General features: G+C 49.0%; 2 protein-coding genes across 4 annotated transcripts in view; one reads left to right on the top strand and one right to left on the bottom strand.

Annotated features, from left to right (window-relative positions):
- The window catches only part of TBPL2 (TATA-box binding protein like 2), a 246019-nt gene that overhangs the window by 135762 nt on the left and 84999 nt on the right, over window positions 1-25258 (bottom strand). The gene's annotated exons all lie outside the window — the stretch shown is intronic.
- LOC310762905 (solute carrier family 35 member F4) overlaps window positions 10238-25258 on the top strand; it is a 164408-nt gene continuing 149387 nt past the window's right edge. Inside the window, exon 1 of one of the 2 annotated variants that reach the window (XM_083614595.1) lies at window positions 10238-10392. In XM_083614595.1, coding sequence (XP_083470721.1) covers window positions 10290-10392 — 103 coding nt within the window. In that variant the 5' untranslated portion in view covers window positions 10238-10289. The remainder of the gene's footprint in view (window positions 10393-25258) is intronic. The other variant, XM_083614596.1, reaches the window with a different exon arrangement.

Below are 25258 nucleotides of genomic sequence, written 5' to 3'. Positions count from 1 at the left end.
AAGGCTGTGTGGATGGATGAGAGTTGAAAAAGATCCTGAGGGTTATCCACCCCCATCATCCAGCCCGGACTGGCGGTTCCCTCCCTGCGAGAAGTGAGTTTATAGGGAACCAGGCAGAGGGCCTTCTCGGTAGTGGCGCCCACCCTGTGGAACGCCCTCCCATCAGACGTCAAGGAAATAAACAACTATTTTACTTTTAAAAGGCAACTGAAGGTGGCCCTGTTTAGGGAAGTTTTTAATGTCTGATGCTGTATTGTTTTTTATATTCGGTTGGAAGCCACCCAGAGTGGCTGGGGAATCCCAGCCAGATGGACGGCTTATAAATAAATCATCATCATCATCATCATCATCATCATCATCATCATCATCATCATCTAGTCCAGCCCCCTGCTATGCAGGAATCCCTACACGTGGTCCCCAACCCAATTTGAAACCAGGAATGTGCCCTGTCTAAAACCCAGGAGAACCACTGCCAGTCTGTATGGCCTATTGGTCCAGCATCTCATTCCTACACCGGAAGGAGGTGGGTGGTGTTGTGGTCTAAACCTCCGAGCCTCTTGGGCTTGCCGTTCAGAAGGTTGGCGGTTCGAATCCGCGCAGCGGGGTGAGCTCCCGTTGCTCTGTCCCAGCTCCTGCCAACCTAGCAGTTTGAAAGCATACCAGTGCAAGTAGATACATAGGTACCGCTCCGGCGGGAAGGTAAATGGTGTTTCCGTGCAATCTTGTTTCCGTCACGGTGTCCTGTTGCGCCAGAAGCGGTTTATTCATGCTGGCCACATGACCTGGAAAACTGTCTGTGGACAAACGCCGGATCCCTCGGCCTGAAAATGGAGAGGAGTGCTGCACCCCATGGCCAAATTCAACTGGATTTAGCTTTCCAGGAGTCCTTTACCTACAGTGGAAGGTCACAAACAGGACCCTGAGTACAGCAGCTCCCTCCCCAAAATGATGGTGCCAATGATTCTCTGTGTGAGTCTACGGAATGGCCTAGTATTGCTCTGAGGGGCATTATGGGGGGAAGGAATGGTGCCCCCCTGCATGCCATATATTTTTGTTGTTGTTGTTTAGTCATTTAGTGGTGTCCGCCTCTTCGTGACCCCCTGGACCAGAGCACGCCAGGCACTCCTGCCTTCCACTGCCTCCCGCAGTTTGGTCAAACTCATGCTGGTAGCTTCGAGAACACTGTCCAACCATCTCGTCCTCTGTTGTCCCCTTCTCCTTGTGCCCTCCATCTTTCCCAACATCAGGCTCTTTTCCAGGGAGTCTTCTCTTCTCATGAGGTGGCCAAAGTCTTGGAGCCTCAACTTCACGATCTGTCCTTCCAGTGAGCACTCAGGGCTGATTTCCTTCTGAATGGAGAGGTTTGATCTTCTTGCAGTCCATGGGACTCTCCAGAGTCTCCTCCAGCACCAGAATTCAAAAGCATCGATTCTTCGGCGATCAGCCTTCTTTATGGTCCAGCTCTCACTTCCATACATCACTACTGGGAAAACCAATTTGACCATCCCCAAATGGGCTACAAAATACCACCCTGAAAATTCTGAGGATGCCAAATTTGTCACCTGGCAGCCTGAGCACCCATCCTTCGCTTCTTCCCACTACAAATACCCCGTTCATTTTGCCCACAAGATATAATGTTGTAACTCTCGGAAGATAGCCTCTGAACAAAGAGAGGCTTGTCCAAACGCCCTTGGCAATTTTTACTCAAGTGACAGAATTGAGATATTATTGGATGGACTATGCATTGCCCTGAAGGACTTGGCATCTCACTTTACCGCTAGATTTTTCTTACGTATTTGACAGGTGCTTGTGTGCTTCAAAATGTAGGGAGGACCCAGCCTTTTAAAGACAGTGCATGATGTTAACTACACGCCTTGTGGGCTGCTGTAGGTTAGTCCAGGGTTAGACTCTGGTAACGTGGCGCTCCCTTAAATATTTCTGATTTTGCATGCCCTCTTCCTTTCCATTCTGTGCATGCTCTCAAGTGTGCTACGCCATAGCTGCAGCAACTCAGTCACCCATACAAACTGGGCCTGAGTAGGTACCTGTATAAATATGTTGTTGTTTAGTCTTTTAGTCGCGTCCGACTCTTCGTGACCCCATGGATCAGAGCAAACCAGGCACTCCTGTTTTCCACTGCCTCCCGCAGTTTGGTCAAACTCATGCTGGTAGCTTCGAGAACACTGTCCAGCCATCTCGTCCTCTGTCGTCCCCTTCTCCTTGTGCCCTCCATCTTTCCCGACATCAGGTTCTTTTCCAGGGAGTCTTCTCTTCTCATGAGGTGGCCAAAGTCTTGGAGCCTCAGCTTCAGGATCTGTCCTTCCAGTGAGCACTCAGGGCTGATTTCCTTCAGAATGCATAGGTCTGATCTTCTTGCAGTCCATGGGACTCTCCAGAGTCTCCTCCAGCACCATAATTCAAAAGCATCAATTCTTCGGCGATCAGCCTTCTTTAGGGTCCAGCTCTCACTTCCATACATCACTACTGGGAAAACCATAGCTTTAACTATACGGACCTTTGTTGGCAAGGTGATGTCTCTGCTTTTTAAGATGCTGTCTAGGTATAAAAATAGGGTTTTAAATTATTATTATTACTATTATTATTATTATTATTATTATTATTATTATTATTATTATGAGGTTCCTTAGCTCGGCACCCTGTGCGGGATAACTGCCCGCACCTCCTTAAATCCGGCACTGTCTAGCCTTTCCACTTACAACAATGGTGAGGTTTTTTTCCTAACCTGAGGGCCACATTTTCTACTGTGCAACCTCGCAGGGGCCACATGCAGTTGTTGGGTGGTGCAATGAATATATGTTTTACCTCTGCACAGTAGACTAGTATTTTGTGCACAGTTGTCTATATCTTCCATCCAGCCAAACAAGAGCGGCTGGGGAAACCCAACCAGATGGGCGGGGTATAAAAGAATTATTATTATTATTATTATTAGAGGCAATAGCAGAGTTCAAGGCACGGGTGCCAGCTCCATAGGGCTGAGCCCTTTTGGTCCCCCTTATATTTTGGGGGCTGGTGCTGGGACCCCCCCCAAAGTCCAAAAAGCACAGAGTCTCCTTTTCCTCCTGCTGCTGCTACAGCAGAGGTTTGAAGCAGCCTCCTGCCAGTGGTGGCACCAAGGGGAGGAGATGTCAGCCATTGACACTGCACAGCCGCTGCGTTTGGCCCCTCCAGATGCCCCGACATCACATGTGCAACATGCCCCCCCCCAATCGCCCTCGCAAGCTGGCACCTCTGGTTCAAGGGCACATTCCAGTTAGGTACTGTTGTGGATTGGTTGGATGCAGAGGAATGGTGGGGAGGAACCAGCTGGGGAACCCCCAGGGGAAGAAGGCTCAGAGCCCAGGCGGTGGTGGTGGGACAACAAAGAGAGGTCAGAGGGAGAAGATGGGGAGGAGGTGTCAGTAGCTGGAGAGCTAACAGGCCTTAGTGAGCTGGAGGAGTCTGTGGCAGAGAGCAGTGCAGAATCAGAGGTAGACGCTGAAGCAGGAGAGGAAGGTGGCCAAAAGGCAGAGATGAGACAGGCTGGGGAAGAAGCCAGAGGGCCTCCCTCTCCTGCTGCTACAAGTTATGGTTACCAGATTTTTTTCAGTGAATCAGGGACACTTTTTTTTTGAAGCTGAGTAGCAACAGGGAGTCAGTAGTGGGGATGGTGAGGCAAAAGACCCCTGGGCACAAGCACACATGCATTTTGTACAAAAGTGCAACACTCTTCTTTCTGTTGGGATACTGCCAGGGAGACGGAGACATCAGGCAGGCCCCAATCCTCTCCAGACGATCACCGGTCTCCCGTGGAACAGCGTCAGTCAATTAGCGACACGAGCCTCAGAGACATTCCAAGACTCGTGCACACCCTTTTCAGCAGTCTCCACAATGGAAGATTCAGACAGGAGAGCATATTTACAGCTTTATTCAACGTAGACCAAAACAAAGGAAAAACATGACTGCTTGCCTCTGTGTCCAGGAAAACAGCCGGAACAAAAACTATATACAAAACGGAAGTTCCCAGGCATGTGATACACAACAATCATGCCTGACCATTTAAGGTGGAACGGAAATATCCTAACATCCTCCCCCTTTCCTGCGAAACATAAATGCGCAGAGTTTTTTTAAAAACTGGGCAACGGCGCTGTGCGCCCATGACTCCCGAGCCTTCCCCGATCTCCTTCCCCCTTCTCTCTTTATTTTGACAGATCAGGGGAGGCTCGGGAGTCACGGGCGGCCAGCCGTTGCCCAGGAGGGGCCAGCCTGGTAGTGCAGTTGGCTCTGGCTGGCTTCAGGAGCTGCTCGCTGCCTGCTGCCGTGGCGCAGGAAAAATGGCGGGTGCCACGGCAGCAAGCAGCTCCTGAAGCCAGCCAGAGCCAATTGCGCTAACAGGCCGGCTCCAGGCTGCTGAGGCTGCCGCGGTCACATTTCCCGGAGACCGATTTGCAAATCTGGGGATATTCCGGGGACGGAATTTGTCCGGGGACAGATCTGCCTATCTGGGGACTGTCCATGGGAACTGGGGACGTCTGGTAACCCTACTACAAGCTCCCTTCCCGCATGTCTCCCAGAACCAGAAGAGGTGTGAAGAGGGCAGAGGAGAGGTTGGCTTCATGCAGGCACAGTCTCTGATTGCTTGGAAGAAACCCAGGAAAGGAGGAGACATGGACAGCTCTGGAGAAGCACGGGCCATTAGCCTTGGCAAGTGATTCATGGGGCAAGACCTACCGGGGTGAGCTGCTGCGCTCATTTGCCAAGTCTGTGCCGATCCTGTTCTCGCTGACAAAGAATTAACTCCAATGTGCCTGGTGGCGCTGTGGGTTAAACCACAGAGCCTAGGACTTGCTGATCAGAAGGTCGGCGGTTTGAATCCCCGCGACGGGGTGAGCTCCTGTTGCTCGGTCCCTGCTCCTGCCAACCTAGCAGTTCGAAAGCACGTCAAGTGCAAGTAGATAAATAGGTACTGCTCCGGCGGGAAGGTAAACGGTGTTTCCGTGCGCTGCTCTGGTTTCGCCAGAAGCGGCTTAGTCCTGCTGGCCACATGACCCGGAAGCTGTACGCTGGCTCCCTCGGCCAATAAAGCGAGATGAGCGCCGCAACCCCAGAGTCGGCCATGACTGGACCTAATGGTCAGGGGTCCCTTTACCTTTACCTTACACTCCTGTCAGGTAAGAACACTCAAGGATGGGGAGCAGAGGCAGTGAGAGGCGTGGCCTGGGGAAAGAGGGTGTGGCTAGGCAGGGTGTGTGTTCTGGGGATAGTCAGGAGAGCCAGAGAAAGAGGACTGGAGAATCCCCACTCCCAACCGGCTTACAAAAATGTTGGTGCCTCGGGGGGGGGGGGCTGAGTGCCTATGAGTTCAAGCGGAGTTCCTTAGTGGAGGGAATTTTCCTCACCAGTCCAGCTGTGTGGTGGAATCTTGTGCGTTGACTCTCCATCCGCCAGCCCCACAAAGAAAGCACAGACAATTGGGGAAGGAATTGAAAATAGAACTGTCAACATCACAATGCCATTGTACCAATCCATTACCTGACCGCGGATGGAACACCGTGCGCTGTTCTGGTCGCCTCACCTCAAAAAGGATATTGCAGTGTTGGAAAATGTTCAGAAAAGGGCAACCAAGGAGACAGAACAACTCTCCGATGAAGGAAGGTTGCAGTGTTTGGGACTTTTGTCGCTTAGAGAAAGTGAGAGGAGGAAGAGACATGAAATTTACAAAATTATGCCTGGGACAGAGGAAGTGACTAGAGAAAAGTTGTTCTCCCTCTCTTGCAACACTGAAACTCGTAGGCAAAGAAGATGAATATTAGAAGATTCAAAGGAGATTAAAGAAAGAACTTGCTCACACAGCACATAGTTAAAACTATGGAACTCACTGCCACTGGAGACAGTGATGGCAATCAACTTGGATGCCTTTAACGACTGGACAAATTCGTGGAGGGGAAAAAGGCTATCAAGCTCTACCAGCCAGGATGACAATGTTCTATCAGAGCCATGTTCAAAATTCCCCAGGTGTCAGGCTTGTTTTGCTACTGGCATGGGTCCAGTTGTAACTGTGTGATTTCTGGGCGCCAGGCTGGCAACCACAGTTTAAAAACCTCTGCCTTAATCCAGTTCCACTGTGTGTGTTCCTCTTTCTTGCATATTGGGAAGAGTGAACTGTTGTAAGAGCAAGCTACACTAAAGCAATGCAGTTCAGATCATAGAAGCCCTTTGTGGCTTAAGGTAAAGGTAAAGGTAAAGGTCCAGTCATGACCGACTCTGGGGTTGCGGTGCTCATCTCGCTTTACTGGCCAAGGGAGCCGGCGTTTTTCCGCTTCCGCAGACAGTTTTTCCGGGTCATGTGGCCAGCATGACTAAGCCGCTTCTGGTGAACCAGAGCAGCGCACAGAAACGCCGTTTACCTTCCCGCCAGAGTGGTACCTATTTATCTACTTGCACTTTGACGTGCTTTCGAAATGCTAGGTTGGCAGGAGCAGGGACCGAGCAATGGGAGCTCACCCCTTTGCGGGGATTCGAACCGCCGACCTTCCGATTGGCAAGTCCTAGGCGCTGTGGTTTAACCCACAGCGCCACCCGCGTCCCCTTTGTGGCTTAGGGCCCTCATATCTATGGCAACCTCTCCTGGTATGCCCCGCAGAGGACCTTAAGGTCCATGAAGAACCATAGTTTAGAGGTTTCTCCCTTGCGTCCTGAGTTCAAGTGTCTTCCAAGCCCATTACACCTTTGGTAAAGGCTGTTCTCCAACTGGAGCGCTCGCAGGCCAGTGTTTCCCAGTTGTCAGTGTTTATACTACATTTTTTTAGATTGGCCTTGAGAGAGTCTCTAAACCTCTTTTGTTGACCACCAGCATTACACTTTCCATTTTTAAGTTTGGAATAGAGTAGTTGCTTTGGAAGATGATCATCAGGCATCTGCACAACATGACCAGTCCAATGAAGTTGATGTTGAAGAACCATTGCTTTGACACTGGTAGATATGTGAACATTTAGAGGGTAGCTACATTCAGACATTCAGGTACAGAGTATCTACCTTAGGGGCGGCAAAGTTGTTGTGGCAGTTGGGCCAGTTCACGGTCCTGCAGACGCCGCAGTTGGCCGGTGTGTGTGTGTGAGCCAAGCATGCGCAAAAGCTATTTCTGGCGCTCCTTCTGGCGTGGAGGAGGCGTGCTCAGCTTCCCATTGGCTGCAGGAGCTTCCTGCAGCCAATGGGAAGCCGGCCAGCATCGTGGAAGGCAATCCCCTCTCTGCTCCAGACCGGTTTAGCGCGGCACACGGGAGCCGACCAAATGGGTGGCAAGGGTCCATGGGCCGGTTAAATGACCCCCATGGGCTGCTTGTGGCCGACCCCTGAGCTACCTGTTCATATTTTCTACCAATGAAACCTTGAGTGCCTGGTCAAATTCTATTTTTTTTAATAAGATATTTATTAAGATTTTTTAAGATATTACAATAAATTAAAAGAAAAGAAAAAACAAATGTATAACAAAAATACAGAATAAAATAAAAAATAAAATTTAAAAACACATAAATTTTCAATTGCTTATTTTCCTTTAACTTGTTTCCCGGACCTCCTCATACCTCCCTTTTTTGTATTCCACCACAAATTATTAGTTCAGCAAATCCTTACCATTATATAATTACCTGTTTATAATCCTTTTTTTTCTCTTTCATATTCTCTTAAAGCATTACAGCTGGAAACCACTTAATTTCAATCCAACATCATTCTAGCATTCATTGATTTTACAATATTTCTGTAGATAGTCTTTAAATTTCTTCCAATCTTCTTCCACTGACTCTTCTCCCTGGTCTCGGATTCTGCCAGTCATTTCTGCCAATCCCATTCTAAGCTATACAAAATGTTTATTGCATATTTACAAAAGCAATGCACACAAATTAATACATTAGCAGGATTTTTTTAAAAAAAATACTTGTAATATTATATACAACGTACAAAAATTGGAAGTGATCAGAGATAAAGACTTTATTGAAGTGCATGAATGAAAATAATATAAAGTAACCAGGGGAAGGGAAAGGATGGAGGGAACTCACGGGATTCAAATAATCCCATACTGTGGATTCAATACTGATTGTGTATATAGTTGTTTTAAATGTTTTATTTCATGCTTTTTTTTTAATGCAATGTTTTTGTGAAAATTAATAATAATATTATACAAGGAATTCTAAGCCATGGTGTCCGCAGTTTCAAATAATGGGTATATATTTGTTTTAAAAATGTGATCCTGCAAGAAGCAAAGACCAGAAGGAAGTCTCCTTAAAATAAATCATAAAAGTAGGCAGTGCATTGTAGGAATATAATGCCTAGTGTTGCTATTTTTACCACACCTGCTCAAAGCTGAGATGGGTTAAAATAGAGGGTTTTAATGACCATTTGGCAACAGTGACCCTCTTTCCAATGGAGTAAATATACTCAGGGTTGTACCTGACTGGCCCACTGGGACTGTGAATGCTGGGGCTGACAGCTGTTTAGAGTCAGTGGGGCTGATCAGGGATGCCAACTTGAACGAAATATAGTGGGGGCCTAGGTAAGCCCCACCCCACACAATTGATCACATGATGCGGGTGGCGCTGTGGTCTAAACCACTGAGCCTAGGGCTTGCTGATCAGAAGGTCGGCGGTTCGAATCCCCGCGACAGGGTGAGCTCCCCTTGTTCGGTCCCAGCTCCTGCCCACCTAGCAGTTCGAAAGCACACCAGTGCAAGTAGATAAATAGGTACCGCTCAGGTGGGAAGGTAAACGGCGTTTCCGTGCACTGCTCTGGTTCTCCAGAAGCGGCTTAGTCATGCTGGCCACATGACCCAGAAGCTGTACACTGGCTCCCTTGGCCAATAAAGCGAGATGAGCGCCGCAACCCCAGAGTCATTCGCAACTGGTCCTAACGGTCAGGGGTCCCTTTACCTTTATCTATAGCACTTCAGAGTGTTCAGTGTGCTTCTTGCTGATCGGAAGGACAGCAGTTCGAATCCCCGCGACGGGGTGAGCTCCCGTTGCTCGGTCCCTGCTCCCGCCAACCTAGCAGTTCGAAAGCACACCAGTGCAAGTAGATAATAGGTACCGTTCCAGCGGGAAGGTAAACAGCGTTTCAGTGTGCTGCTCTGGTTCGCCAGAAGCGGCTTAGACATGCCAGCCACATGACCCGGAAGCTGTCTGCGGACAAACGCCGGCTCCCTCGGCTTGTAGAGCGAGATGAGTGCCGCAACCCCAGAGTCGTCGGCGACTGGACCTAACGGTCATGTGTACCTTTACCTTTAGGTAAGCCCTGCCCCACACAACTGATCACATGATGCAGTGCACACACACACACCATTTGAGTGGGAGCACCCCTCAACTTTGTGGCTCCCCCAAATATTTTATTGTGGGGGCCGGAGCGCCCTTACCCCCTGGGAGTCGGCTCCTTTGGTACTGATAATGTCAAAGGTTGCAGGTTTGATCCCCATACGGGACAGCTGCATATTCTCTGCATTGCAGGAGTTTGGACTGGATGATAGTCAAAATCCCGCCCCCCCCCCGAAAAAAACCTCTTGAGTTCACGTCTATCCTCTCCTGTCTTTCCAAACTTTTGCTCCTCTCATGCTCTGGGCTTCAGTGAAGAAGCAGGATACCAACGCCCCCCCCCCAAAGACGACACAGCACCCCGGTCCATTTGCTCCCCCCTCAATCCCCACCTCTAAAACCCACGTTTCTCTTCCCGCCCCCCCCTTACCCAAAACTTGGCTCTCCTGATGCTCTTAAGCGGTCTTCAACGAGGAGGCAAAACACGACCCACAACACGCCTGGTCCATTCCCCCCCCCCATCCCTCTCCCCCCCCCCACATCCTACCAAACTTTTGCTCGCTGCCGGTGCTTTGCAGCTGCATTGTGGCTGTGTCCCCCCCGCCAAAAAGGAGCAGGAATAGGAAGGGGCATTGGATAGCCCTGGGGGAAAGTGCGCAAAAACTTCTAGGTGGCCGGCGTGGGTGCGTATTGGGGGGGGCGCATTTGGACGGAGGAGGAGGTTGGCTCAGCTGGCGAGAGGGAGGGAGGGGAGGGGAGGGAGAAGTGGAAGGGGGGGAGAAGAGAGAGAGGCTGCAGCCTCTGCGATCATGCGGAGGAGCCGCTCTTTCCACGGTGGAGAAGCAGCGATAGCAGCAGCAGCGCAGGCATCCCCGAGCGCAGACGGATCGCGCTCCCCCCGGGTCGTGTCCGCCTCCCCCCGGCTCCCCCCTGCGCCGTCCCGGGCTGGCTCCGCCGCCGCTGTCCCCGGCCGAGCTGCCCCCGCAGCCGCTCTGCATGGACGTCAAGGCGGCGCCCAACGGGGTGGCCACCATCGAGGACCGGATCCTGCGCATCACCGGCTACTATGGATACTACCCGGGCTATTCCAGCCAGAAAAGTGAGCGCGAGCGCCGCGATCAGGGGAGGGGGGGCAAAGGATATTGGAAGGGGGGGTAATATTTCGAAATATTATTTTTTTGGAGAGGGGGTCTGTTTCTCCGGCGGGGGGGGGGGGGGAAGAAAACTGCATAGAAGTAAGTGACTCCTTGGTGGGGGGGGGGGTCGGGGTGCGGGGGGGGGAGAGAACAAGCCAGGATCCCTCCATCTCTTACGTTCACACGCTCCCCCCCTTTGCAGCTCTAAAGTGGGAGGGGGGAGAGGAGAAAGTGCGATGGATTCTGGGGAGGGGGCGGTGGAGAGGGGAAAGTGGGGGGGGGGCTGGTCTGTGTCTTCCTTGCTGGCGGGGGGGTATCCTCTCCAGACCCCTTTTGCATTTTAAGCCGCTTTGTGATGCGCTGTGGAGGTTGGTTGTTGCAAAATTGTGCAGTTTTTTAAGAAAAAGGTTGTATTTGGGGTGGTGTGTGTGTGCGTAAAAGCACGAAGGAGCCTGCAGTGCGTGTGTGTTTGTGCACGTGTGAAAGAGAGGTTTGCTGCTGCTGCTGGCTAGCAGCTCTTGAGGACTTGCCGCATCAAGTGTCGAGGGGCACGTGGGAACGGGCTGCCCGCGGGATGGGGCTGCAGTAATCGTGCGGGGAGGTCGACCCTGCTGCACGTGTGAAGCAGGAGGCACAGATTGCGGCTGTGGAGGGACTCCTGAGAGGTGGCGGACACGACATAGGTGCTTGAAGCGGTGCCTTGGGTGGACAAACGGGGGGGGGGCACTTCTTTGCACATAATGAGCTTGTGGGACTCACTGCCACATGATCTGCCGACAGGTTATCAGCCTAGAGGGATTTTGAAAGGGTTTTGGCCCCAGCCATGGCTGGTGTTCAGGATGGTGAAATTCAGAGGTAGAAAGTGCTCTGAAAGTCCCGTCCTCTGCACTGATTTTAGCATGCTTAAGCCTGCAGTCTTTTGTCTGCTTACCTGGGAGCAAGCCCCATTGCAGCCAAGCAGATATGTGCAGAATTGCATTGTGAAGACGGTCTTGGATTACGGCCAAGCTATTTGGAAAAAACACCCCGCGATTCCACATTCTGCAGCGGTGCAACTTTCCTGGAAAAGTTTCAAGATTTTTATTTATTTTAAACATGTATAAACCTCTTTAGTAGAAAGCCAAAAGTGCCTAATCTGGTGTATTAATAACAGGCCCCGTGATTATTATTATTGTTTGGTGGAATAACAGCAATAATAATTTGCCACCTACAAATAAACATTAGCAGCATTATCTTTTATCATCTGAATCTACTGGAGATCTGTCACCGCTTTGATTCACAGTCCAGAAAGGGACCGCTTGCATTTATTAGAGCTCAGCATGATCCGTAGAGGAGGCCAATATTCAAGTTTTTACGGGCAACTTTTATAACCTTTCATCTACCTGCAGTGAGGAGTCCGGCTTGTTTTGTGCAGAATGGAAAAGATTTTGTCTCTTTGCTAAGAAAACCACATGCCAGTGCTTTGCCATTGGAACGATAAGATGAACGTTCATTTGTCTAATTTGTCTTGGCTTCTCTGTCTTAATTCACTGTAGTGGAAATTCAGATGCAGTTCTTTGGCTTTCCGCTGCTTCTTCTTTTTTGCAATTCTGGCAGAAAGCATGAAATGGCACACTAGGGGTGTTAAAAAGGCATTTTAAGGGTGGCTGTGCAACCTGAACTTCTTAAATCACACGTGCAACCACGGCAGTGGTGAAAGTGAGCAGAAAGACTGCTACGGTTTGTGGTGTCCTGGGAATTGGATGTTTCCATTACAGTGGTACCTCGGGTTAAGTACTTAATTCATTCCGGAGGTCCGTACTTAACCTGAAACTGTTCTTAACATGAAGCACCACTTTAGCTAATGGGGCCTCCTGCTGCCGCCGCACCGCTGGAGCACGATTTCTGTTCTCTTCCTGAAGCAAAGTTCTTAACCCAAAGTACTATTTCTGGGTTAGCAGAGTCTGTAACCTGAAGCGTATGTAACCTGAAGAGTATGTAACCTGAAGCGTATATAACCCGAGGAGCTACTAGTTTTGGACCAGACTTCCCAAAACACTACTTGGGCAGTGATTCATTTTTAAAAAAGGAGGGGGGTGCTGGAATTTTTCACAACTGGAGTCCTTAATTGTGCAATCATAGAATCATAGATTCTATGATTAGGGACCCTGAGGGTCATCTAGTTCAACCTCTTGCAGTACATGAATCTCAAGCATTCAGTGGTAGAGCATCTACAATCGCAGGTTCAATCTCCAGTGTCTCCTTGTAGGCCCCAAGGAGATGCCTGCCTGAAATGGCAGAGAGCTGCTGCCAGCCCGTGTAGACAATATGGAGCTAGATGGACCAGTGGTCTGACTCAGGAAGTATAAGCCAGTGGCCTCTGTTCCTAAGGAGCGCAGAAGGTAAAGGGACCCCTGACCATTAGGTCCAGTCGTCGCTGACTCTGGGGTTGCGGCGCTCATCTCACTTTATTGGCCGAGGGAGCCGGCGTACAGCTTCTGGGTCATGTGGCCAGCATGACTAAGCCGCTTCTGGCGAACCAGAGCAGCGCATGGAAACGCCGTTTATATTCCTGCCAGAGTGGTACCTATTTATCTACTTGCACTTTGACGTGCTTTTGAACTGCTAGGTTGGCAGGAGCAGGGACCGAGCAACGGGAGCTCACCCTGTGGCGGGGATTCAAACCGGTGACCTTCTGATTGGCAAGTCTTAGGCTCTGTGGTTTAACCCACAGCGCCACCTGTGTCCCAAGAAGCACAGAAGAGGAACGGTTAAATAATCCAATCTGGGCGACTGGATTTCCTGGGCCAAGCTCTTCCTGCCGATGATGTCGTTGCAGCTAGGAAGTGATGCAAAACATGCTCCTTCTTCCTGATTGGGTATTGTTGTTGTTTAGTTGTTTAGTCGTGTCCGACTCTTCGTGACCCCCTGAACTAGAGCACACCAGGCACTCCTGTCTTCCACTGCCTCCCGTAGTTTGGTCAAACTCATGCTGGTGGCTTCGAGAACACTGTCCCACCATCTCGTCCTCTGTCCTCCCCTTCTCCTTGTGCCCTCCATCTTTCCCAACATCAGGGTCTTTTCCAGGGAGTCTTCTCATGAGGTGGCCAAAGTCTTGGAGCCTCAGCTTCAGGATCTGTCCTTCCAGTGAGCATTCAGGGCTGATTTCCTTCAGAATGGAGAGGTTTGATCTTCTTGCAGTCCATGGGACTCTCAAGAGTCTCCTCCAACACCAGAATTCAAAAGCATCAATTCTTTAGCGATCAGCTTTCTTTATGGTCCAGCTCTCACTTCCATACATCACTACTGGGAAAACCATAGCTTTAACTATACGGACCTCTGTTGGCAAGGTGAGGTCTCTGCTTTTTTAAGATGCTGTCTAGGTTTGTCATTGCTTTTCTCCCAATGAGCAGGTGTCTTTTAATTTCGTGACTGCTGTCACCATCTGATTTGGTATGGGGCACCCCAAAAGACAGCGAGGCACAACCGCCAGGTTAGCAAAGGACTGGGAGCCCCTGGGAGGCGTTGCAACGGTGCGGAAGGTGGTTAAGGCAGGTTCCTTGGTTCTTGTTTGAATGGACAATGAGGACTGGAAACCTGCTGCTGTTTTTAAAGCAAACGCCATAGTTCTGTGTTAGGGCAGCTGCCTTGCATGCAGAAGGCCCCAAGTTCAGACCTCGGCACCTCCGGGTGGACCCGGGAGAGATTTCTTGCCTGAAACCCTTCAGCCTCTGATGGTTTAGCCAGCTGCCCCAATTCAGGTCAAACTATTTGCCCATCTTAGCCAAGGACTCTGCATTCTGACTCTCTCTTTAGCTCAGTCGGCAGAGCATCAGACTGTTAATTCCAGGGTCGTGGGCTTGAGCCCTGGGTTGGGGCGAAGGTTTACTTCATTGCACGGGGGTTGGGCTAGATGACCCTCGTGGGCCCCTCCAACTCTACAGTTAGCTATGAAACCCGATCTTTGCAGGGCTTGACCAAGGAACCTTCTGCATGCAAAGCACTCTGCCACTACAGTCCCATTCCCATAGGTCAGTGGCCGGGGGGGGGCATTATTGCAGAGGCCTGCAGGGTGTGCTGCCTCTTCCAGTGGGGCACCCACTGGGTCAGAAATGGTAGCACATTGGTAGAGCCTCTGCTTTGCCACGCAGAAGGTGCTGGGTTCGATTCCTGACATCTGCAGAGACGCCTTCCTTGAAACCCCCGGAGAGCTTGGTCAGAGTGCGCAAGACTGAGCTGGATGGAGTGACTTGTATGAGGCAGGGACCTTGCTCAGAGCTTTGTGGGTTTTTTAAAATAATAATAATAATAATAATAATAATAATAATATTTATTTGATTTTTCAAATTACAGCTTTACAATCACATATCCAACATACAGCATAAAGACAAGATTACATAGAATCTCCTGGGCTTCCCTCCTCCTCTTTGTGGGTCCTGTTGTTAATCATTTCCTCCTGCATCTTTTACAACAATCCAAACCTTTTACCTCTCCGTTATACCCAACATTCAGCGTTGAAGTACAAGTGTTATTCCTATCCTACTAACCATTTTAATTGTTTCCAGTGGTTTTTAAGGTCAATTATAAACTTCCCCCGTTCTTTATTAAAATGTTGTTGTTGTTGTTGTTTAGTTGTTTAGTCGTGGCCCACTCTTCCTAACCCCATGGACCAGAGCATGCCAGGCACTCCTGTTTTCCACTGCCTCCCGCAGTTTGATCAGACTCATGCTGGTAGCTTCGAGAACACTGTCCAACCATCTCCTCTGTTGTCCCCTTCTCCTTGTGCCCTCCATCTTTCCCAACATCAGGGTCTTTTCCAGGGAGTCTTCTCTTCTCATGAGGTGGCCAAAGTCTTGGAGCCTCAGCTTCAGGATCTGTCCTTCCAGTGAGCACTCAGGGCTGATTTCCTTAAGAATGGATGCGTTGGATCTTCCTGCAGTCCATGGGACTCTCAAGAGTCTCCTCCAGCACCATAATTCAAAAGCATCAATTCTTTGGCGATCAGCCTTCTTTATGGTCCAGCTCTCACTTCCATACATCACTACTGGGAAAACCATGGCTTTAACTATACGGACCTTCGTTGGCAAGGTGATGTCTCTGCTTTTTAAGATATTAAAATGTTGGTTTCCCTGATTTCCGATTCTTCCCGTAATTTTTGCCATTTTGGCATAATCCGCCAACTTAAATCTGCCATTCGTCTCTGGTGGCCAAGAGGTCTACAGATAGCTTCGAGTCCTGGTGGCTCATCTCTCCCTTCTCAGTCGGAGACAGAGATGCTTTTGGGTACCAATTGCTGGAAACCACAGGAGGAGAGAGTCGCTCTCGGGCTTGGATCCTGCATCTGGTTATCCACTGTGAGAAGAGGATCCTGGACTCGGTGGGCCACCGGCCTGATCCTGCAGCTGCTTCAAGGTAGCAGGGCCCTGCATTACCTTGGAGTTATCTGTGTTGTCTTCTTTTGGCTTAGGGCCCTCGTATTTACGGGACCGCCTCTCCTGGTCTGCCCCGCAGAGGACCTTAAGGTCCATGAATACCGGTAATCATAGTTTAGAAGTCCCAGGCCCTAAGGAAGTCAGACTATCCTCCACCAGGGCCAAGGCCTTTTCAGTGATGGCTCCAACCTGGTGGAATGTTCTGTCCCAGGAGACCAGGGCCCTGCAGGATTTAATCTCCTTCCGCACGGCCTGTAAGACAGAGCTATTCCACCTGGCTTTCAGTTTGAACTTAGCCTGATCTTTTATTCCCCTTCCTTCCCTCCCTCTCCCCTTTTTATGAATATTACCCGCTCTGGGATCCCACAGCTAATTCTCCCCTGGTCTCCTCGCTGGCCCAAATAGGACTAATTTAGCCAGCCAGCCCTGGTGATCATCTAATGCTTATTGGATGGATTCCTCCCTAAATTGATTTTTGATTTTATTGTTATTCACGTTTTATACCGTATTTTATGCTGGTTTTTTTTTTTGTAGCATTAATTAAGTGTTTTAAATTTGTTGTTAGCCGCCCTGAGCCCGGTTTTCTGAACCGGGAAGGGCGGGGTATAAATCAAAAATTATTATTATTATTATTATTATTATTATTATTATTATTTTGCATGGGGTCTGGGGGAAGTCTGGGGGAAGTGACTTCTCATTACTGCAAGCTCTGAGCAGGGTGTGGGTGTGGGTGTGATCCATCGGGGGCCCCCTACATGATTACAGCATTTGAGACCTGGCACCTCTGAGCAGAGCAGAGCGCCCCCCCCCAAATATATATGGGTGGGAGTTGGATATGGCTCCTGAACAGGTCTCGTATCACCTTTACAGCCCATGGCTTCCCCTGAATCATCCTGGGAACCTTAGTTCCATTGGATGCTGCCAATTGTACCTCTGCCGGGCGTGGTGAACTACAATTCCCAGGATTCCTCGGGGAGGGGGAAGCTTAAAACGTCTTGCAATTGTATTGCGTGGATGTGGTCAGCAGTCTCTTCACATGTTCTTAACTACCCTTTATTCATCACTGCGTTATAATGTCAAAAGGTTTGCGCGTATTTGTGGGGGTTGGACTAAATGTCCTCCCGGGGTCCCGTTCCAAGTTGGTGGCTCTCTGGATTCTGGAAGAGAGAAAGAGAAAGATTGTGGAAAAGAGAAAGAGAATCTTCCTCAACGGATCTGGCTTGGCATATTCCCTTGCTTGGTAAATTAGAGGTGATGGGTTGCCATGGGAACAAAATAATAGGCCGATGGCCCTTAATGGTTGGCCTTATAAATGGCCAGCAGATGAGCGACTGGGATGCTTCTACCCCTTGCTAAGGAATGTGGTAACCCAACTGTCTGTGAGGAAAGGGCAGCCTTCAGTTGGTAACAGGCTGAGGGCAGAGGCATCGCAGGCTTAAGCTAGATGTGCCCTCGAATGTATAGCAACTTGGGACGGATCCTGTTTCTCCTCCTGATTCTCACTGCCAGATGTCAGCCTGCTTGCACTGTGACATCACAGGAAAGCCCCTTACGCAGACCCTTGGTCCATCTAGTTCAGTATTGTCTGCTCTGACTGGCAGAAGCTCTCCAGGGTTTCAGATGGGGAGCGTTTCCAGCCCTAACTGCTGACATTTGAACCCAGGACCCGCTGCATGCAAAGCTGACAGCTCATTCCCTTAACCAGGAGCCTTGAGGGGCAGCCATGGGATCTCTCCCCTTAATCTCTTCTCTCTATAGGGCGGGCAGGGTATCCATATTGTAGCCTTATTGGAGTTCACCGATTGGGTCTGCGTTGCTCCCGGACAGGAGGAAGGAAGTCAAATGACACCGAGGGTTGGTTCAGAGAAAGAGTTCTTTATTTCTGCTTTCCAGAACAGCAGAAAGGCACCTGCGTGGTCAGTCCACAGCCAGCCCAAAGAAATGAGAAGTTTCATGCAGTATATATATCCTCCAGGCACCCTCTCTCTCCTTCCCCAGGAATCCAGCCACATCAGCCTATACACGCAGGTTGACATCACATATGTTCCTGCTCCGGTATTCTTAATCATAAAAGGGTATTCCTTCCTGTACTTCTGACCATAAAAGGGTATTCCTGTTCCTATGCTCTTATCTTGGAGCAAGAGGTCACCAACTCCAAGAACACACTCTGGCGCTGTTCCTGGACTAGGCCTGTGCGTCAGGACGTAAGATAAGACCTAGACATGTCATCCCTACTCCACTGAAACAGCCAAGGTCATCCTTGCCGTCACGAACTGATAAAGGAGAGGGCTCTGAGCACTTGTTTATACAGCCGGGTTTTTGTTTATACATTTACATTGACTCAGAGCTCAAGTTAATGGATTTTAGCTAAGGAAAAATAGGGATTTTGGTGCCTGTTTCAAACTGCCTGCACAGTCAGTTTTGGGTTTGGGAAACCCATTCCTTCAATATGGCTCAGTGAGCACTGCATCTCTGTCAGAGTCATGGGGTGTGTGTTTGTATGTGTGTATGGGCAGTGTATGAACTTAACACAGCTTCATTCATTTTTGGCTGCTGTTTTGTTAACGTTGTTTATTTTGTTTTATAGATTTCAGGTGTTCCATTGATTCGTTAATCATATAAAACGACTCTTGCATCAATTGTGATGTTTCGCCTATTTTGTAGTTGTTGCTTTGCGAACGGTGTTCTCTAATTGTTTCACTGATGGCCTATTAATTCTTCACTGTGATTTATGCTGTATCTCTGATATTCTGTTATTGTGCCACCAAGTTGCTATTATTTATTGTTTGTCGGCCGCTTTGGGAATCATTTGAATCACAGCATAGAAATATAAGCAATCAGTCAAATCAATTAATCTCTGGGGCAAGTCTAACGATAGTCTGACAATGCAGGAAATCAGGGGCGTAGAAGAAAAATGCACTGCGCATGCTCAGAGGCCTATTGAGTCTAGGACTTGGTTGCCAGACTCCTGTAGGGTGTTAAGGCAAAATACCCTTTACTGTACCTTGTCTAGAGGAGGGTTGGAAACTCACTGGCCTTTCAGGAGTTTTTAGACTCCAACACCCATCAGCTCCAGCCAGCATGTCCAGTAGTGAAGGATGATGGGAGTTGTAGTCCAGCATCGTCTGGCCTGAGGAATAACAACACATATCTCTGTTCTGGAAAAGCTGTAGCTGTAAAGAAGATTCTTTGTTTGTTTGCATTTATATCCCACCTTTTCCTCCAAGGAGCTCAAATTGGTACTTGTGGTTTTCCACCTCCCACACAACAACCCTGTGAGGCAGGTTTGGCCGAGAGGCAGTGACTGGCCCAATGTCACCCAGTGAACTTTGTGGCCAACTGGAGATTTGAACCCTGGTCTCCCAGGCTATGGTGCTGGAGGAGACTATTGAGAGTCCCACAGACTGCAAGAAGAACAAACCTATCCATTCTGAAGGAAATCAGCCCCGAGTGCTCACTGGAAGGACAGATCCTGAAGCTGAGGCTCCAATATTTTGGCCACCTCATGAGAAGAGAAGACTCCCTGGAAAAGGCCCTGATGTTGGGAAAGAAGAAGAAGAAGAAGAAGAAGAAGAAGAAGAAGAAGAAGAAGAAGAAGAAGAAGAGTTTGGATTTGATATCCCGCCTTTCACTCCCCTTCAGGAGTCTCAAAGCGGCTAACATTCTCCTTTCCCTTCCTCCCACACAACAAACACTCTGTGAGGTGAGTGGCGCTGAGAGACTTCAGAGAAGTGTGGCTGGCCCAAGGTCACCCAGCAGCTGCATGTGGAGGAGCGGAGACGCGAACCCGGTTCCCCAGATTACGAGACTACCGCTCTTAACCACTACACCACACTGGAGGGCACAAGGAGAAGGGGACGACAGAGGACGAGATGGTGGGACAGTGTTCTCGAAGCTACCAGCATGAGTCTGACCAAACTGCGGTCAGTGGAAGACAGGAGTGCCTGGCGTGCTCTGGTCCAGGGGGTCACAAAGAGTCGGACACGACTAAACGACTAAACAACAACAACTCCCAGGCTGTAGCCCGACACTCTAACCACTGTGCCACCCTGTTACCCATCGGGAAGGTCTTGGATTCCCATCTCCAGCCTCTCCTGACAGGGCTAGGAAAGACTCCTGTCTAAAACTTTTGAAAGTTGCCACCTGTCCATGTATGGATGGTACTGAACTCTGGAGACAATGGCCTGGCTTTCTCCTATAATGGACCTTTCCTGTGGTCCTGTGTGCGAAAAAGATTCTTTCCTGGACACCCTATGATCCTCAGGTGTGCCGTTTACATTTTTCCTTCCAGTGTGTAACCTAGGCAGTGTGGGATCGAACTGTTTCCTTCTGCGCTGCCTTAACGGAGAACTTCTCCGGCAAAAGAAATTTCGCTTTTAAGAGCTGAGCTGCAAGCGAGCTGTCCTTGCTGGAATAGAACATTTCTGCGTTGGACGGTTTCAATTAGAAACTCTTTGTTTCTTTAAGCTGTAAGACAACCTTTTTGCCCTAAGCAAAAGTGATGTTTATACACAGATGGGAAATGACCCATCACGGTTTTTACTGTTTTTGGCATAATTTCTCTATTTGGCATGGCCTGAGGTGGCTGTGGACAAGGCACTTTTAAAAGGCAGTGATTTAAGGAATGTCTGAGGCGAAAATTCAGACGGAGCTGCACTGGGGAATGCAAAAGATACCGTATTTTTTGCTCTATAAGACTCACTTTTTCCCTCCTAAAAAGTAAGGGGAAATGTGTGTGCGTCTTATGGAGCGAATGCAGGCTGCGCAGCTATCCCAGAAGCCAGAACAGCAAGAGGGATTGCTGCTTTCACTGCACAGCGATCCCTCTTGCTGTTCTGGCTTCTGAGATTCAGAATATTTTTTTTCTTGTTTTTCTCCTCCAAAAACTAGGTGCGTCTTGTGGTCTGGTGTGTCTTATAGAGCAAAAAATACGGTAATCCATAGGTTTTTGGGGACAGGGAAGCTGTGTATCTATAGGTTGGGAGACGGGGAACGGTGGCTCCCCTGTTGCTTGGGGACTGGGGAACTGCAAAAAGACCAGTTCCTGCGTCCCTAATTTTCAGAAAGCGGGTGTCTAGAAAGAAGGGGAGAGAGAGGGGGATGCTGAAATCCACTTTCCAAATGAGCAATGCAGCTAGCAGTAAATTAAAAAAAGGATGATGCACGATACTCCCTCCTAAGCCTTTTGCTCGTGATGAAAGTAAAGAGAATCTGGCATCAAACAACTGTGCTCTTATTGCAGCAAACTGGCAAAGACGATTATGTAAGACAATTGTTTGTAGGGCGCGTCTGACGGCCTTCGCTGATTTGTCTCCTGCCAGCTGTGAGCTTTTGAAGAGGATACTTGAGGCAAAGAGAGAGGATAATTCTTCGGAACGGATGTGCACAAAAGGAGCACAATGTTTCTGTCGTGCGACGAGCCGCGTTCGGAAATGGGCAGAACCTCCCTCTCTCTGTGGCTCCCCCCCCCCCGTTACCTGCCCACCACCAGGATTTTTGTTTGTCTATTGCTTGTTGTTGTTTAGTTGTTTAGTCATGTCCGACTCTTTGTGACCCCATGGACCAGAGCACACCAGGCACTCCTGTCTTCCACGGCCTTCCGCAGTTGGGTCAAACTCATGTCCAACCATCTCATCCTCTGTTGTCCCCTTCTCCTTGTGCCCTCCATCTTCCCCAACATCAGGGTCTTTTCCAGGGAGTCTTCTCTTCTCATGAGGTGGCCAAAGTATTGGAGCCTCAGCTTCACGATCTGTCCTTCCAGTCAGCACTCAGGGCTGATTTCCTTAAGAATGGATAGGTTTGATCTTGTCTGTCGCTAAACTTCTTTAAAAATGTAAAGGGACCCCTGACCATTAGGTCCAGTCGTGACCGACTCTGGGGTTGTGGCACTCATCTCGCTTTATTGGCCGAGGGAGCCGGCGTACAGCTTCCGGGTCATGTGGCCAGCATGACTAAGCCGCTTCTGGCGAACCAGAGCAGCACACAGAAACGCCGTTTACCTTCCTGCCAGAGTGGTACCTATTTATCTACTTGCACTTTGACGTGCTTTCAAACTGCTAGGTTGGCAGGAGCAGGGACCGAGCAACGGGAGCTCACCCCGTCACGGGGATTCGAACCGCTGAACTTCTGATCAGCAAGTCCTAGGCTCTGTGGTTTATCCCACAGTGCCACCCGCGTCCTAAAACTTAAAACCTAAAACCTAAAACCTAAACTTCTTCAGGTTCCTATAAACTTCTCTCAATAGCGTTAGAAATTAGCCAGGTGTGTTTTGCGACCACGTGGAGATCTCTGGATGCTAGGATGGCGACTGACATCTCCACCTGGCTGGCCCCTCCAGCTTTCTTAAGCAGGTCAGCAGATTAGCTGATTTATGGCACCTTTTCCTCCAAGGAGTGCATGGTTCACCCCCGCTTCTCTGTTAGTCCCTACCACGACCCTGTGAGGTTGATTACGAGGCTGTGACTTGACTCCGAGGTCACCCAGTGAGCTTCATGACTAAGTGGGGTTTTGAACACTCATCTTCCAAATCCTAGTTTGGTGCTCTGACCACTACACCACACTGTCTTCCTAGAGTACTTCTGCTATGGGACGGCTCTATAAATTAAGCAGGTAAATAAATATAGGTAAAGGTAAAGGGACCCCTGACCATTAGGTTCAATCGTGGCTGACTCTGGGGTTGTGGTGCTCATCTCGCTTTATTGGCTGAGGGAGCCGGCGTACAGCTTCCAGGTCAAGTGGCCAGCATGACTAAGCTGCTTCTGGCGAACCAGAGCAGCGCACGGAAATGCCATTTACCTTCCCGCCGGAGCGGTACCTATTTATCTACTTGCTCTTTGACGTGCTTTCGAACTGCTAGGTTGGCAGGAACAGGGACTGAGCAACAGGAGCTCACCCCGTCACGGGGATTCGAACCGCCGACCTTCTGATCGGCAAGTCCTAGGCTCTGTGGTTTAACCCACAGCACCACCCACGTCCCGTAAATAAATATAGGGAGAGCCAAATGTCACTTAGAGAAGGATCTATTTCCCTTGAAGCTGGAATCTGTTTTATTCTGGATTGTTTTATTGGATGTTTAATGTGTTGTAAACTGTTTTGAGGTTCCCCCCCTTTAAAACATAAAGCAGTATAGAAATAAAATGGATAAGAATAAGCATAAATTATAATAATAATAAATTCCATTGCAAGAAAAGGGGCCCAGATATTGCATTGTGGGGACCACAACCTAGGTTCAAGGTGCCATTAGGCAATTATAGCTTAAATATCTGAGTTTCTGTCCCTGCTCAGAGGCACCTCAGAGGCATCTGTTTCCTTCGTAGGCTTTGGCGAGAAGGTTTTTGGAGGCCCAAACCCCCCCTTGAATCTGCACCTTTCTGTAACACTGTCAAGATTTACAGACCTGCCAGAGTGTTTTATCCAAAGATCCATCACAGAGAAATAAGCAATGAATAATCTGAAACGTCTTTTGGCACCAGCTAGCATCCTGTTTTTAGATACCGCAAGTCAGATTTCAGGTTACATATTGAAATGGCAGAGAAGAGGTCACAAGGAGCAAACAATAATCTCGCAGAACAAACACAAATAAAAAGCGTCTGCTTTGAGCCGGGAGATCTGGGAAGTCGACGTCCCAATTTGTCGCATTGAAAATGTCAGCTTTTCCATTCCTGTGTGACATGCTAATCTTTTTTCTCAGACTGTCATTCAGGGAGGTAGGGGAATCTGTCAGTTCTAGAGCATCCACTTTAGAGGCAGAAAGACCCCGCCTCAAATCCTAGAGAGCTGAGCTGCTGCCAGTCCGTGTGGGCAGTAAAGGGCTAGATGGACCAGGATTTGACTTGGTGTGAATCCATTTCTGATGTTCTTCTGCTAAACAGTTTCCTCTGTTCAAATGCTTCACAATCCTGGAATAAGAGGAAGAGGTCTTCTTATGGATCCAAAATTTGGTTAATTAATAATAATAATAGTAGTAGTAGTAGTAATAATAATAATAATAATAATAATAATAATAATAATAATTTATTACAGTGGTACCTCAGGTTAAGTACTTAATTTGTTCCGGAGGTCCGTTCTTAACCTGAAGCACCACTTTAGCTAATGGGGCCTCCTGCTGCCGCCGCACCGCCGGAGCACGATTTTTGTTCTCATCCTGAAGCAAAGTTCTTAACCCGAGGTACTATTTCTGGGTTAGTGGAGTCTGTAACCTGAAGCATATGTAACCTGAAGCGTCTGTAACCCGAGGTACCGCTGTATTTATACCCCGCCCATCTGGCTGGGTTTCCCCAGCCACTCTGGGCGGCTTCCAACACAATATTAAAATACAGTAATGCATCAAACATTAAAAGCTTCCCTAATCAGGGCTGCCTTCAGATGTCGTCTAAAAGTCTGGTAGTTTTTGTTCTCTTTGACATCTGGTGGCAGGGTGTTCCACAGGGCGGGTGCCACCACCGAGAAGGCCCTCTGCCTGGTTTCCTGTACTGTAATTTGGCTTCTCACAGTGAGGGAACCGCCAGAAGGCCCTTGGCGCTGGACCTCAGTGTCCAGGTAGAACGATGAGGGTGGAGACGCTCCTCCAGGTATACTGGACCGAGGCCGTTAGCAGAGAGTAGGCAAAAACTGATAGTTCTCCCAATGTAGGGAAGCAGAAAGTGGAAATTCCCCAAGGATCAGTATTGGGACCTGTGCTTCATAGCTCTTTCACAAAGTATCTAGAGTCTGAGGCAAGGAGTGAGATAGCCAAGTTTGCTGATGCTACTAAATGGTCCAGGGTCATTAAAACAAAAGGATGGCGAAGAGGTTCAAAATAATAATAATAATAATAATAATAATAATAATAATAATAATAATAATAATTTATTATTTGTACCCCACCCATCTGGCTGGGTTTCCCCAGCCACTCTGGGCGGCTTCCAACAAAGATGAAAAATACACTAAAATGTCACATATTAAAAACTTCCCTGAACAGGGCTGCCTTCAGATGTCTTCTGAATGTCAGGTAGAATCTCTTTGACATCTGATGGGAGGGCGTTCCACAGGGCTGGCACCACCACCGAGAAGGCCCTTTGCCTGGTTCCCTGTAACTTGGCCTCTCACAGTGAGGGAACCGCCAGAAGGCCCTCGGAGCTGGACCTCAGTGTCCAGGCAGAACTCTCCAAATTGAGTGGATTGGCAGGGAAGTGCCGAATGCGAGTCAATGTAAATGGGTCTGTAGGGATGGAAGGTGGAGCAAGTTGCTCCGGAAGGTAGGACCCGAATCAACGGCCTCAAGTTACAAGAAAGGAGATTCTGACGAAACACCAGGAGGAACTTTCTGACGGTGAGAGCTGTTTGACTGTGGGACGGAAGGCGATGGGTTCCCCTTGCTTGGGGATGTTTAAACAGAGTTTGGACGGCCACCTGTCATGGATGCTTTAGTTGAGATTCC

Source organism: Podarcis filfolensis (genome assembly GCF_964270895.1).
Source record: "Podarcis filfolensis genome assembly, chromosome: 1".
NCBI lineage: Eukaryota > Metazoa > Chordata > Lepidosauria > Squamata > Lacertidae > Podarcis > Podarcis filfolensis.
This window is presented reverse-complemented; position numbering and strand designations above follow the sequence as displayed.